This window comes from Vespa velutina, chromosome 1 (assembly GCF_912470025.1).
Source record: "Vespa velutina chromosome 1, iVesVel2.1, whole genome shotgun sequence".
Taxonomy (NCBI): Eukaryota; Metazoa; Arthropoda; class Insecta; order Hymenoptera; family Vespidae; genus Vespa; species Vespa velutina.
Genome location: NC_062188.1, coordinates 9,660,829 through 9,676,098, shown reverse-complemented (window position 1 = coordinate 9,676,098; position 15,270 = coordinate 9,660,829). Strand labels below are relative to the sequence as shown.

Below are 15,270 nucleotides of genomic sequence, written 5' to 3'. Positions count from 1 at the left end.
TAAATATATACAAAATAGAGGAAATTCTATAATTTTGCAAGAGGTCTTGTTAATAATAATAGTTTATAATGATAGTTACAAAAATCTTACAAACATCTTTTATAATCAGATCTTTCATCTGATAGTTTGGCATTATCATATTTTATCAATTTATGGCTTTAATTTATCGAGAAAAAATGCCCTTAATTCATTGACAACACTTAGAACTTCTATAGATTATCGTTGGCGCTGATGTCAGATTAACAACGAAGATAAAAAATATTTAGAAGCCCATTATCTAAAATTATATAAGATTCTTTCTTATGATAGAATAAGATAAAGAAGAATATTTGTTAATAACTAAATAATCAGTAGATAAACTTACTGAACTAGAGAATTACCTAGTAGAGAATATAAACATTATTAGTAAAAGAGTAATGTATTACATGTGTACAATTGATAAAATATATAATCACGTAGTCACATAATTATGTAATAAAATATTTAAAAAAATTTTATATATTAAATTATATCTTAGAATTATGTTATACACATTTTCTCGTTAGAAGTTAATTTTAATTTTTAATTCAGACACTCGAGTTGGAAGGATTCCCTTTAATTGTTCTAACCTTATCTGACTTCGTATGGTGCAAGTTTCCATGATGCGTGTCACAATATTTACATATTAATGAAAAGGGAATATGTACCGAGTGAATAATTTGTTTCTTCTATGTTTATGTATCATTAAAAATGAACAGTCTTGGCCTGAGTTTAATTCTGAAAATGGGATGTCTTTGCGCCAAGGAAACTATTACTGTAAATACGAAAAAGTATACAGTTCGCGAACATCTGGGAGAAGGGCAAGTTAAAATATTTAAAAATTTGTTATTGCTTAAATTTAAGTCTTTTGCGTATGTACTTTGCATCGCAACATCATGAATATAAATTTTACGTATAATTTCTTTATATGTTCCTGTGTTTATATACGATATAATTAAATAATATAATTATATGTAACTTCAGAATTAGATTAGCAAGAGTATTTTTTGTCTTGAATTAAAGCAAAAATAATATTATATTAGAATGTGTATTTAAATTACAGTGGATTTAGTACAGTACTTTTAGTAGAAGATAATATAACACATAGAAAATATGCAATTAAAAAGATTGTTTGTCATGGGCCTGAAGACCAGCATATAGCAGTAAAAGAAATAGAATATCATAGTCTTGTAAAGCATCCAAATGTTATAGAATGTATTGATTCCACACACAAAGGAACAGCAGATCCAGTTGTAAATGCAACTAGTGAAGTACTACTTGTACTACCTTATTATTATGTGAGTTTATATTATTTATTAAAAATATATCACTATATATTTATTATAAGTTATTATTTTTTTAACTTATCAACAGAGAGGTACACTAGCACACGAATTAGAAAGACGAGCTAAAAATAATGATTATATGAATCCCATAGATATTTTAAATATCTTTTTACAAATATGCGAGGGTGTAAAAGCTTTTCACGAGGCAAAGCCAAATCCTCTTGCACATAGGGATCTAAAGACTGCAAATATAGTCTTGAATGATCAAGATATACCTGTTATAATGGATTTAGGTAAAGAAAAGTAAAAAGAAATGAAAATCAAGAATGAAATTGTTATAATGTTGACTAATGATATAATATTTTAGGATCAGTAGCACCAGCAAGAGTTAAAGTTTGTGGTAATCAAGCAGCTCAAACGTTGCAAGATATAGCAGCTGAAAGATGTTCAATGCCCTATAGAGCACCAGAGCTATTCAATGTTGAAAGCTATTGTATGATTGATGAACGAACAGATATTTGGGTAAATGTTTAGTTATGTATCTAAGTAATTAACTTATTTATCACCAAAAAATGAGTAATTTATTCATTTTAATTTGTTTTAGTCTTTGGGTTGTATTCTATATGCTTTATGTTACTTCAAGTCTCCTTTCGACACCGTTTATGAAAGAGGAGATAGCGTGGCACTTGCTGTTATAAGTGCGAATATTACATTTCCAGAAGAAGCACCTTATAATGAAGTATGTGTGTGAACATTTTTATATATGATATAATAATTTAGTACAATTTATAATTACATAAAATTTTACTTTTTAGGATATGCAAAATTTAATTCTCTCCATGTTAAAAGTTAATCCAATGGAGCGGCCTTATATATATAGTGTAATAGAAAGTGTGCATGATACTATAGCAAAATTTGAAGGTAGAGTGTAATTTTAGGGTTAACAAATTAGATATATTTCTGCTTTAAGTTTATACAAAAAAAATAGATTTTTTGTTACAAGTTCAAAAATTTTGAATGATGAATAAAGTGAATAGAGCAGTGATAGATTTTTATACACTAAACGGAATGAAATATAATTTTCATAAATAATTTATCAATACTCTCATGGATAAATTATGCTAAAACTATGTCCAATGGGTAAAATTGTAAAGATTCAAACGTCCAGAATATATTAATATGCATTTATAGTGCTTTTATAAAACTGTTAAATAATGAACAAATGACTTTCATATTACATTTTTATAAGTGATCAGAGACTATGTAATTATATAGGAACTATTTAAGAAATTATCCTTATCTGGATATTATTATAAGACTAAATCTTGTTCAGAGGTAGTATTTCCTTAACAAAAACGTTAATTAAACAGATGATAAATCGTATGTTATTTCTTTAGTTTGCTATAAAAATAAAAAGATATTATGAATCTATTAATTAATATATAATATAGTTTTATAATTAATACATATATGTTTTTAATATACATGTAATTGAGTATAAAATGAATTTCTTTTAAATGCAAATGCTTTAATATATGATACATTAAAAATACCTATGTGATTAAATTTTATTTTTTGTAAAAATTCTTTTTTATCAACGTTAAAAAATTTTTATAAAGAAAACATCAATAAGAATCAAATAATAACTTATATAAGTACTATTGAGGTTTTTAAGACTGTTTACCACCTCTGGTTTTTTAATTATTTATGCCATTAATGAGAACAGTACATCATGAATAATTCTTGACCGATTTTAATGAAAAAATCTCATTTTAAAGAGGAAGGTTTAATCTACGACACTGTTCTGGCAAAGTTTTGAAAAAGCTTTATTTTCTTCGAAAAAAAATCATGTTAAAAAATAGATCTCATTTTCGAGTCAATAAGCTTTATATCGATTCCGATTGCACGGTCTATAAGAAGGATCGTACGATATGACGTTAATGTCATGACTAGTTGCGTCATAACGATTTAAGTGTTACCAATCTCATTAGAAATATATAAAAAATATTGTTTATACATATTTGACATATTTAACATTATGTAATAAAATGTATATATAGCGATATTCATGCATCTAATACCATCATTATCACAATGATTTTCGTTAAAACCAAGCAAGATTCAAAGTTACACATACACGAAATGGCGTGAAATTTATTTGAATGCCGGCGTGTGGTAGCGTTGCTGTAGAGAGAGAGAGAAGGAAGAAACAGTTTAAACTAATTTTTGTAGAAGCAAGTATTGGCAAGCATACATTGAAGAAAGAACTTATTTTTTTGCTGTCTCTCGAGTTGGAGAGTTCCGTTAAACATCTGTTGTACATTTGTACTTGTTAATATTAATTGTATTTCGTAAGTAATCCTATTTAATTCTGTTTCTATTTTTCGTCAAGGTTTTCTAACCTTTCTTATGTGACCGATAAATCGGCTTGGGGATCATACTATTAATCAAAATAATCAACGAACTTTCATTGGTTCATTGCCGTTTATTTCGTTCATGTGTGTTTTGATTATACTAATAATTATCATGCTGATAGTTTGACTATCATATGTTATTTTATCTACAACATACGATACGTGCAAATATGATTAACCTGTATCCGTCAGGCAGTATATTGGTTGGAAGTTCAGTTATTTAATTCGTATATGTGTATAAGTCAGTATATACATTGTTTGAATTTTAGTGATATTGATATAGTTGATGAATAGTGAGGGAAATTGGGAGATCAAAATGTTTGTAAATTGTTTTGCATAAATCTTAATAAGTCAGCGAAAGATATTTTATCTATGCTCATAGATTTTTTCTATATATATATATATATATATATATATATATATATATATATATATATATAATTGATTATAATGTAATCTTATACAGAAAATATAAAATATATAAAAATTTAATGTTCAATGTTGAAATTATAGTTTACTAATGAGCAATACTTTTGATAGAACAAATATTTATTGATATAATGTTATCAATTTCATAGATAACATTTCTTTCTTATAGCATCTAGATTGATTTATATTTAGAGAACAAATAGGAAGAATAATAATCCAATAGAAATAATAATAAATTAAATAGAAGTTTACAATATAATTAAATAAAATATAATATCTTTATTTTTTTTATCTTTATATGTATTCTTATAAAGTATTCTTTCATTAAAACAAATTATAATCATAAATATCAAAATAAAAAAAAACAAACTAATTAAGTAATTAGAATGTCATTTTTTTTACGTTTTCTTCTTTTTTTTCTTCGAAACGAATGTATTTACGTAAATGTCTTTATGATTCGATAATTTCTTAATATATGCATTTATTTATAACTCTAAAACGATATATATACTTAGACGGATTTTGGTGGATCGTTTGAAACGTTGGAAAAGTAAATATGAATATTATCAACTGATAATAACAAACTGATAGAATAATCATGTTAATTCGTTTGCATAATTTTTCTGCTTCAATATTTCTAACTTTTTTAATTGTTAAGAATATAGAATTAAAATATTCTTTAAAATAAGATTGTGTTAACTTATATCTTTCGATAATATTTATAAAAACCTTCGAAATATTACCTTTAAAATATTTCATTATCTTAGAATCATTAAGTTGTCGATCAATTATTTTACATAATTTTTTTTCTTTTTTTCATACAATTTGAAACAAAATTTCATCTTTGGTGAACACATTTTTTAATCGGAAACGTAATAATTCAGTATATATTTTACGAATAAAATGTTTTTTTCTTTGGTCTTTTGGCATTATTTTATGGAAAACGTTAATTATGTTATTTTCGATTTGGAATCTCGCATAATGTTCAGAATCAATTGAATTTAAACTGACTAAAGAAAGAATAAACATGAAATAAATTCGGATATATTTAACAAAGAAAGAAAAATTAATTTTTGATCATTCTAAACGATCTTTACGTAAAAATAAAAGCATAGAAAAAAACATATAATATTTATTTTATCTTATAATATGCGTATATTCTGGATAGATATGACATCTTATATCATAAATAATTTATTTTATAACCAAATAATACATTTTTATATTGATAATGTAAATATATAAATATGTAAAAAATAGTGACAAAAAGTAAACAAATATATCAGATGTGTCAAAACCTATCTAAGTACTTGACATATTCACGCTTATTATTTTCGAGGTCAAGGTTTTGATCAAATAAATCGTTTAACTAGACAAGGAGATTAATACTTTAGTTATCAAAATATATCCGTTTTTTTTTCTCGATAAATTAGATACAAATTTTCAAAGAAGTGCCTTATATATTTACAAATATATATATTTATATATATATTGTCATACAATAAATACTTAAATTTCTTCAACAACATAATCTACGTATATCCATAAATTTTTTTCGAAGTGTGTTCCGTTGAAACACTAGAGGTAATTGTATTGCGATGTATGTACAGGTGTATAATAATATGTTCATGAGTTAAACATTCAACTCGGTAATAGATGTATAATATTTTTGCATATTCAAAATTTTTAAATTATATTTTGGCACATCACTAATATTATAATTAAATCGTTTGATTAAGCAAGTAATTCTACACGTTACTCTAATTTCGTTAAAAAAGTAGACATTTCTGAAATCAAGCAAATTCTTTATATCTAAATTTTTCGTCATATAATTTCCCAGAGTTTTAAATATTTTGTGTGTGTGTATGTGACAAGGAAAAATAAAATGCGATTTAAGAAATAAATGTTAATTAAAGTTCAGCTAATAGAATTTGGTGTGTTAAGATAACAATATAATAGATTAGGATTTGAAAATTCACTTCCTAGTTTCAGTAATAATTAACGCCAATTTATATGTTTCTTATATTTGCATTTGAATTCATAGTCGAAAAAAATGAAGAAAATAAGACCGGAGAGTGACTCTTATCATAAAATTATATGTAAAACGAGGTTAAAAAATCTAATTTTTTTCTATATTAAAATTAATAGTCTTACAATATTTAGTCTCTCTTCCGAATCATTTTTTCTCCAAGAAATCGATATTATTTTTCTTTTCCTATAATTTTTTTTTTTTTTTTTTTTTTTTTTTAACAGATAAAACTGTACATACAAATAATACGATCATTCAAGCTTATTTCGATATTGTTACATAAAAAATTGTTTATTGTGACAATGAATCTAATCGAATAGATTTTTCTTATTACTTTTGTTTTTTCATATTATAAAAAATTATTATTAATGCTTTAAAACGAAAGGATTTGATTTTTTGTTCTTTCTCTCTCTAAATAAGAATATTATGGAACTTTGGAGGGATTTATCGAGTACGTGAAGGAAGTGCATGTTCGTGAGTAGGAACTTTCCATGAAACTATCTAAATAATTAATATGGAATATACATATAATAGGGAATCCGTAATCGTGATCTTATGTTATGTTTTATGTATGTCGTCTTTCTTTTTCTATTTTTCTTTTTCTTTCGCTCTTTATTTCGTAAACATCTTTAACATAGAAGATTATATCATTTTGACATTTCTTAGACTTTTTTCTGGTTATCAAAACGTAAAAAAATTGAAGGGTATCTATTGATTGGAAGAATATTTGAGAATAAAAAAAGAATCTCGAGAAATCGTGTTTGTGATATAACGAACGAGTACACATTTTTTATAGTGAAAGCTATTGACTGATGACCGACTGACCGAGTCTCATTAACCCTTCATAACGGTATATGATATTGAAATTACACGTTCATATATATCTATTTTAAAATTTTTTTTTTTTCTGTTACAAAATTCGTTTCTCGTTCATATTGAAAGATTACGATTTGCTAAATATAAATTATGTTATAAGTTTACGTTACGTTATATATATATATATATATATATATATATATATATCTTTTTTTTTTCTTTTTCTTTTACAAATAAAAAAGTCAAGTTATAAAGGATTAAAAAGCTATTTGATTCAAAATTATAATGAAAATAAATAATTAAAATGACACGTTACGAGTTATAAAGTTTCAAGGTCTCTTTAAACTTAGATTCGACTATTTTTAAAGAATAAATTCCTTTTTGTAAGAAATATTTGAATAGATGTACAAAATCGACAAGTAATTAAAAAAAAGAAAAGAATAATAAATAAATACAAGATCCACTTCCGATCATGTGTGCATTCTTATTATACTTATTTTACATAGTCATTAATTTACGTAATCAGCAGGTGCAAAACACAAAAAGTATTCGAACGAAATGTGCATATAAACGATTTACTAGAGGTTTTGAAAGAAAAAAAAACAAATATATGAGAAAAGACAGGTTGAAAGATATGTTCATAAGGTCGAGGTCATTGCCATCTTCTTGCCTGTTTTAATAAAAAAACGATAAGAGATTACAGCAGATGCATCGTATGATGTCTTACGGTACTTATATCATAATAATTCATGCAAACACTTTTAACATTGTCACCACTACCAAAAATGAATCTTTTACGTATAAAGTTAAGCAACTTTCAATTATAACTTTTAACAATGCAAAAAGATATAAGAAAAAAATATCGAATAAATTATCGATTCTAACAGGCCGCTCTGAAAGTTATCCATGAACTTTTTTCAAGTTTTATATATGATTATACAGAAGAATCATGAAACAAGTATTTATACCATTTCTGAATGATTTATATGGAGTCGATAAATTATTACGATGTGATAAATTATTTTGTTACAAAAAAAATATGTGATTTTATTAGTCTCTTTCGTAGTTATCGATAGATACGCGTGTAGAAATTGTATATATAGAATCTATATATACAAGAAAAGAAAAACCATCGTATATTTCACGTTTGAAATTTTGTCTATAGATATTTATATTGTTATATTGTTATGGATGTACAATCGTTTTGTGCAAGGAGCAAACCATGAAAGAAGAAAAATTTAGAAAATAATAGAATATAAAGTCTTTCTAAATAATGGAGCGTGAAGTAGCGCCGCACAAAAAACACGTTTGGTTGAGTTAAAGCGCGACTCACATTCAGTCGGTTATAACCCACCAGCTAAGTTGGACGTTTTATATTCTCTATCAATATAAGCGAAAATATCAAGAAAAGAACACAGTGAAAGGAAAGGAATAATAAAGGACTATTTACGCTTCGATAGCAAGGTCGAGATTTATAATACTGTTTTTTATGTGAGTGTTGTTGCGAATGTTTTTCAAAGAATTTTTTATTTTATTTCATTTTTTTCTTTTCAATATTAATACATCTTATTCTTTTTATTTTTTATTATTTATTCTTGTTTTCGTATTGTCATTAATAAAAATCATATATTTCTTTCAACGTTTAATGTCAAATATGTACTGTCAATAATGTAGTAACGTGAATCGGCTTTTTTCTCGTTTATTTATACTTTAGACTTTCAACCGACTCTTTAAATATATTTTATTCTTTTTTAGTTTATTTTCCCTTTTTTTTCTTATCATTTTTTTTTTAACGACAACTTCTTTAGCTTTTGCGAGTGTACTATTACTACATACATCACTATTTTTTTCTATTTATTAAACCTTTCACTTATATGCACTGCCTATGTGTATTTGTGAAATATTCGATATAGCAATTACATATATTGCTGGAAGACATTGAACCTAAGATATTCACTTTGAAGATAAATATAAGCGTGCTTATGTAATACACGTCTCTTTTTTTTATTTATATTATGGAAATATTCATTCGAAACGATCATTTCGTTTCCGTCTCTTTCCGAAATGAATATAATGCGATAATATGTGAACATGCGAAAGAAACGTGATATATATATTGTAAACGTTTTTTATTTTCTTTTTGCATGTTTTTGATCTTTTACCATTTTGACCATTTACCTACGTAAATAATATTTATACATGAAAAAAATGAACTCAATAATTACAAAATCTATTATAAAAATTTGTTTCATTTTTAAACCTGATTTTTATAGATAGAAAGTTGCATAATTATAACGATTACTACATTTTGTTGTTATTTTAACTTATGATATCATTGGTCCAATTGATATAATTCCCCAAAAAAATTATAAGAAAGGATGATAAGTATAATAAGAGAGCGCAAATCTCGTAGTTTAATTAGATAAAAGAGAGTAGAAAGTTGATTATTCAAAATAATTTGGATTTAAAATGTTTGCAATAAACAAATTTTTGTATAATTGATAAATTAAAAACGTATGATAAGAAAATAGAGAAATTGTTTAATCTACAATTGTCTGACAAAAAAAGAGATTTTAATTGATACAACAATTAAAAGTTCTTACTTTTACTGAATACTTAGAAAATCAACTATAAAATTTTATACTAAGTATTAAAAAAAAAACGATATTAAATAATATAACATAAAGTTTTCTTACATAGAAATTAGCGATATGCATATATGTATATATATAAGTATCTTGGGTCTCTTTTTACATAATGGATCCGTATCGTGCATAAACATTTATGTAAAAATTGATTTATAAAAAATATAAAATTTTTATTAAATTTACGCAAATTATACAAAAAGCAATTTAAAATATCGGAATTTATGCACTAAAAACATTTTATTTAATAAATACATAAAAAAAAATTAATTTTTGAGAAAAATTAAAAAAAAAGTATCTTTTGTTGAAAATATATATATGATTTTCATGACTAACTAATTAACGACTGTTTTTATAACCGTGAAACAGTGAGTAAGAAAGTATTAAGATAACTATTTAAAACATATCCACGTCTATATATATGTCATGCAAAAAAATATCATCTTGTTGCATTTTAGTTTTAATACAATTTGAAATAAATATTACTTTTATGAAAAAATATGAACACTGTAAGTTTGAATAGCTTTATTGGTCCATACGTGGAATGCGGTTGATCAACTTTTTATTCTGCGACGTTTTATTTATGCTTTAAAAAATCAAGATCATTTTTCTCTATTTTTTTAGTTTAAATCAATCGACATTGATTTTCTCTATTTTGAAAATATCGATTCATTTTTTATCTACAAAAAATAATATATAACTTATACAAGTTTGTAAAATCGATTGAAATATTTTTTATATCAGTTAGCATATATAATAAAATCAAAACTTTTTTTTATCTACAGAAATTAATAAGACATGTCGGCAAAAGCAATTCGTGAAGCAACAGGAAAAGACCTCATCAATCGTAAGTTTCCTTCGGGTACGCAAGCTGCAAAATTACGTTTTGCGATCGTCACAGAGAAGACAAATTGGACTGATCTCGTTGTTGATCATCCATGGTTGAAAACGGAGAAATTGGTCGTGAAACCGGATCAGCTGATCAAACGCCGTGGGAAACTAGGTTTGATAAAAGTCAATGTTGATTTAAATACTGTGAAGAAATGGATCGGAGAACGAATGAACAAAGAACAGCAAGTAGGAAAGGCAACGGGGAAACTGAAGACATTTATCATCGAGCCTTTTGTTCCTCACAAACCGGTGAGTTTTATATATTATCTTGAACATTGATTGATCTATCAAATTTGGATTTGAACTTTTTCTTAATATATGATATACTTGTGGATTAATGTCATAGGAAGAGGAATACTATGTGTGCATATATTCTCATCGGAAAGCCGATTCAATATTATTCCATCATGAAGGAGGTGTTGATATCGGGGATGTTGATTCTAAAGCTTTAAAACTAGATATTCCGGTGGACAGTGAATTAGCAGATCGAGACACGCTTATAAATAAATTATTAGTAAACGTGACAGACGAAAAACAAGAGTAAGTGTATTTGATCGAAAATAAATAACAGACGAATAATTTATTTATAAATTACGATCGCAATAATATTTTGTTTCAGAATGGTTGCAACTTTCATAGAAGCTCTCTATACATTTTATGCTAATTTATATTTTACTTATTTAGAAATTAATCCATTAGTAGTAACAAATAATGGAATTTATATATTGGATCTCGCTGCGAAGTTAGACACAGCCGCCGATTTTATATGCAAACCAGATTGGGGCGAAATCGACTATCCACCTCCTTTTGGACGGGATGCATATCCTGAAGAGGCGTACATAGCAGACTTGGATGCTAAATCTGGAGCTAGTCTGAAATTAACTATCTTAAACCCAAGTGGACGTATATGGACAATGGTTGCTGGTGGTGGTCAGTAAAAGCAGTGTCATTTAAGTAATTAATCTGGCTTATTCTAGCCAAATTGTGATTGTCATTGTGAAGTCATTTCCTTTTCTTATTCTTCTCATATGCTGTTGAACTATACTGAGATTTCAAATCTTTTAGGCGCTTCTGTAATATATTCCGATACGATTTGTGATTTGGGTGCAGCTAACGAATTAGCAAATTATGGAGAATATTCAGGTGCGCCTACAGAACAACAAACATATGAATATGCTAAAACTATTTTGAGTTTAATGACAAAAGAAAAGCGTCCAGAAGGGAAGGTGTTAATAATTGGTGGAGGAATTGCTAATTTTACAAATGTAGCTGCAACATTTAAAGGAATCGTAACGGCACTTCAAGAATATCAGCCTAAACTCGTAGAATATAATATAAAAATATTCGTAAGAAGAGCAGGGCCTAATTACCAAGAAGGCCTAAGGTAGATACCAATTTGTTATATGATTGACTTTTGCTTCGATTATTCAAACTTATTGAGAAAATTATTTTTGTAGAATTATACGTGAAGTTGGAAGACGTTTAGGTATTCCAGTTCATGTGTTTGGTCCGGAAACGCATATGACAGCTATATGCGCTATGGCTCTAGGAAAAAAACCGATTCCAGATCCAGAGGCTCAAGAATTTTCAACTGCTAATTTCTTGTTACCTTCTGGTCAAGATGTTGGACCTTCTGTTCCTTCAAAAAGTACTTCGTCTACATCTATCACAGAACAAACAAAATTAAAAGCAAGTGATACTGTAGATGGTTTAAAACCGAAACAATTATTTAACAATAAAACTAGAGCTATTATTTGGGGTATGCAAACCAGAGCTGTTCAAACTATGTTAGATTTTGACTTCGTTTGTCGAAGATCAGAACCATCCGTAGCTGCTATGGTATATCCATTCACAGGAGACCATAAACAGAAGTTTTATTGGGGTCATAAAGAAGTAAGCTTTCCGAGCTATTTTATCAATGCTATTTTTTAATTATATAATGATTGTTATCTTTTCTAAATAATTTAAGAATATGTTTACTTTTTTGTCAGGTTCTTATACCCGTGTACAAACAAATGAAAGATGCGATGACGAAACATAACGATGCAGACGTCATGATAACATTTGCTTCTTTAAGATCCGCATATGATAGTACGGTTGAAACATTACAATTTCCGCAAATTAGAACAATCGCAATTATCGCGGAAGGTATACCTGAAAATATGACTAGGAAAATAATTCTGTTGGCACAACAGAAAAATGTAACAATTATCGGACCAGCTACAGTCGGTGGTGTTAAACCTGGTTGTTTCAAAATTGGCAATACAGGCGGTATGACAGATAATATTCTTCATAGCAAATTGTACAGATCTGGAAGGTAATTTTAATTATTAATATCGTATAATTATGTTTTTATTGTGATATAATTAGAACATATTATATATATTATTTTTAGTGTTGCATATGTTTCTCGTTCTGGTGGTATGTCTAATGAATTAAACAATATAATTTCCAAAGCCTCCAACGGTGTTTTGGAAGGTGTTGCGATTGGAGGTGATCGATATCCAGGCACCACATTCATGGATCATATCATGCGTTATCAAAGTAATCCTGATGCTAAACTCATTGTACTTCTTGGTGAAGTTGGTGGCATAGAAGAATATGAAGTGTGCCAAGCTATTAAATCAAAGAAAATCACAAAACCGTTGATCGCTTGGTGTATTGGCACTTGTGCAAGCATGTTTACTTCTGAAGTACAATTTGGTCATGCTGGTTCCATTGCTAACAGTAATGTAGAAACAGCATCGGCCAAAAATGCAGCTTTGAAAACAGCTGGTGCCTATGTTCCTAATAGTTTTGATAATCTTGGTGATCTTATCCAGACCGTTTATCAAGAGCTCGTAAGAGATGGAACTATCGTTCCAGCACCAGAGGTTCCACCACCAACAGTACCTATGGATTACAATTGGGCCAGGGTAAAATAATTCCTTTTTTTTATGTTGCGATGAAAAGTCAAGCAATATTTGTTATTTATGTTTTTCATCGAACTTTTCATTAATGTAGGAACTTGGTTTAATACGAAAACCTGCATCATTTATGACATCCATTTGCGATGAACGTGGTCAAGAACTTCTATATGCTGGTATGCCCGTCACAGAAGTTCTGAAACAAAACGTAGGAATCGGTGGTGTTGTTTCTCTTTTGTGGTTCCAACGTTGCTTACCCGTTACTTATTGTAAATTTCTTGAAATGTCGCTTATGTTAACTGCAGATCATGGACCAGCAGTTTCAGGTGCTCACAATACTATTGTATGTGCTAGAGCAGGCAAAGATTTAGTTAGTTCTCTTGTTTCTGGCCTCCTCACTATAGTAAGTAATAACAATAATTAATAATAAAACAATATAAATGTTTTATAAGCATAATTTATAAAAGATTTTATTCGATACAATAGGGTGATCGTTTTGGTGGAGCTCTGGATGGAGCTGCACGTATGTTCTCTGAAGCCTATGATGCTGGTTTGCATCCTCAAGAATTTGTAAATAATACTCGTAAAAAAGGCAAACTCATAATGGGTATTGGACATCGTATAAAATCTATAAATAATCCAGACATGCGCGTGAAGCTTATAAAAGAATTTGTTTTGGAGAATTTCCCTGCTAAACCATTAGTGGAATATGCATTGGAAGTTGAAAAAATAACAACGAGTAAAAAGCCTAATTTAATTCTTAATGTGGATGGTATTATAGCATGTGCATTTGTTGATATGTTAAGAAATAGTGGAAGTTTCACGAGAGAAGAAGCAGAAGAATATATAGAAATTGGAGCTATAAACAGTCTTTTTGTACTTGGCAGAAGTATAGGTTTTATAGGTAATGCTAATGATCCCTTATTACGACATTAAATTTAATACGTAATACGAGCATTAATTAATTACATAATAATTTTAGGTCATTACATGGATCAGAAGAGATTGAAACAAGGTCTTTATCGTCATCCATGGGACGATATTTCTTATGTATTACCAGAGCAATATAATTGAATTATCTCATCGCGTAATAAGATCTCATCATAAAAGAAAAGCAATGAGTCATCAATGCTTGTAACAACAATTGTGCTTTTTATAATTATTTTATTCCTATAGGATCATTGAACCTTGGAATCAATATCACATTCATTTAGATGAAAAATTATTGTCTAATAACATAAAAAGTATTCTGCAGTAGCAGTATGTTATGTCTTAATGAGAATAGCAAGAGATCTTGGTGAACTATACCGAACGATATACGAATATATTTAAGATTATATAAGAAAGTTATAAAGTAAAAGTTGATGGTTATCTGTTGCATTTACAATGTTTTATATATTTAAAATATTCATAAAACATTCCATAATATGCATTTGTGATTCTAATTAAAAACATATATACACATTTTGTGACATATAATAGTTTCTTTAGGTATGTTAATTCATCTATCTGAAACTGCACAAAATGTCTTCTTTAGTTCAATGAACATACACATCAATCTATTCATTTTTGATTGTAATAATATCTTTTGTTAGAAAAGTACTAACTTGTATACATTATATGTACAATTATGTGCACAAGATAACAGAGGGTCTTTCGCATTTTATGTATGGAAAAAATAGTAGTAAATATGTGTATAACATTTATGTATTTCTTATTCTTTAAGTTTTTAAAACCACAAATCCCTGTTAAAAATTATTTTGTTAACAGGTAATCCAAAGTGATTGTTACATGATATATTCTAATATGTTTCAAAAAATTAACATTGTAGAAAGT

The 15,270-nt window shown here is 27.3% G+C and overlaps 2 protein-coding genes across 9 annotated transcripts; both read left to right on the top strand.

The window, feature by feature from the left end:
* The first annotated feature begins 249 nt into the window (after window positions 1–249).
* On the top strand, window positions 250–2,349 carry LOC124955055 (serine/threonine-protein kinase 16). Of its 3 annotated transcripts, none has more exons than XM_047508915.1 (7): window positions 250–413; window positions 571–839; window positions 1,082–1,316; window positions 1,393–1,597; window positions 1,672–1,826; window positions 1,909–2,043; window positions 2,120–2,349. In XM_047508915.1, the coding sequence occupies exons 2-7, from the start codon at window positions 730–732 to the stop codon at window positions 2,234–2,236; spliced, it is 957 nt and encodes a 318-aa protein (XP_047364871.1). In that variant the 5' UTR covers window positions 250–413; window positions 571–729; the 3' UTR covers window positions 2,237–2,349. The 3 variants fall into 3 exon arrangements, with proteins under 3 accessions (XP_047364871.1, XP_047364863.1, XP_047364882.1); XM_047508907.1 differs by having other exon boundaries at window positions 250–471; XM_047508926.1 differs by having other exon boundaries at window positions 250–471; window positions 546–839.
* Window positions 2,350–2,958: 609 nt separating this feature from the next.
* Window positions 2,959–15,140, top strand: LOC124955025 (ATP-citrate synthase). 6 transcript variants are annotated; one of them, XM_047508846.1, is made up of 12 exons: window positions 2,974–3,655; window positions 8,158–8,483; window positions 10,423–10,777; window positions 10,875–11,068; window positions 11,148–11,458; window positions 11,594–11,912; window positions 11,986–12,421; window positions 12,520–12,845; window positions 12,924–13,443; window positions 13,532–13,837; window positions 13,921–14,338; window positions 14,417–15,140. In XM_047508846.1, exons 3-12 carry the CDS (start codon window positions 10,436–10,438, stop codon window positions 14,506–14,508), a joined length of 3,264 nt encoding a protein of 1,087 aa, XP_047364802.1. In that variant the 5' UTR covers window positions 2,974–3,655; window positions 8,158–8,483; window positions 10,423–10,435; the 3' UTR covers window positions 14,509–15,140. The 6 variants fall into 6 exon arrangements, with proteins under 6 accessions (XP_047364838.1, XP_047364802.1, XP_047364828.1 ...); XM_047508872.1 differs by lacking the exon at window positions 8,158–8,483 and adding an exon at window positions 6,597–6,650; XM_047508854.1 differs by lacking the exon at window positions 2,974–3,655 and adding an exon at window positions 7,469–7,720.
* Window positions 15,141–15,270: the final 130 nt, after the last annotated feature.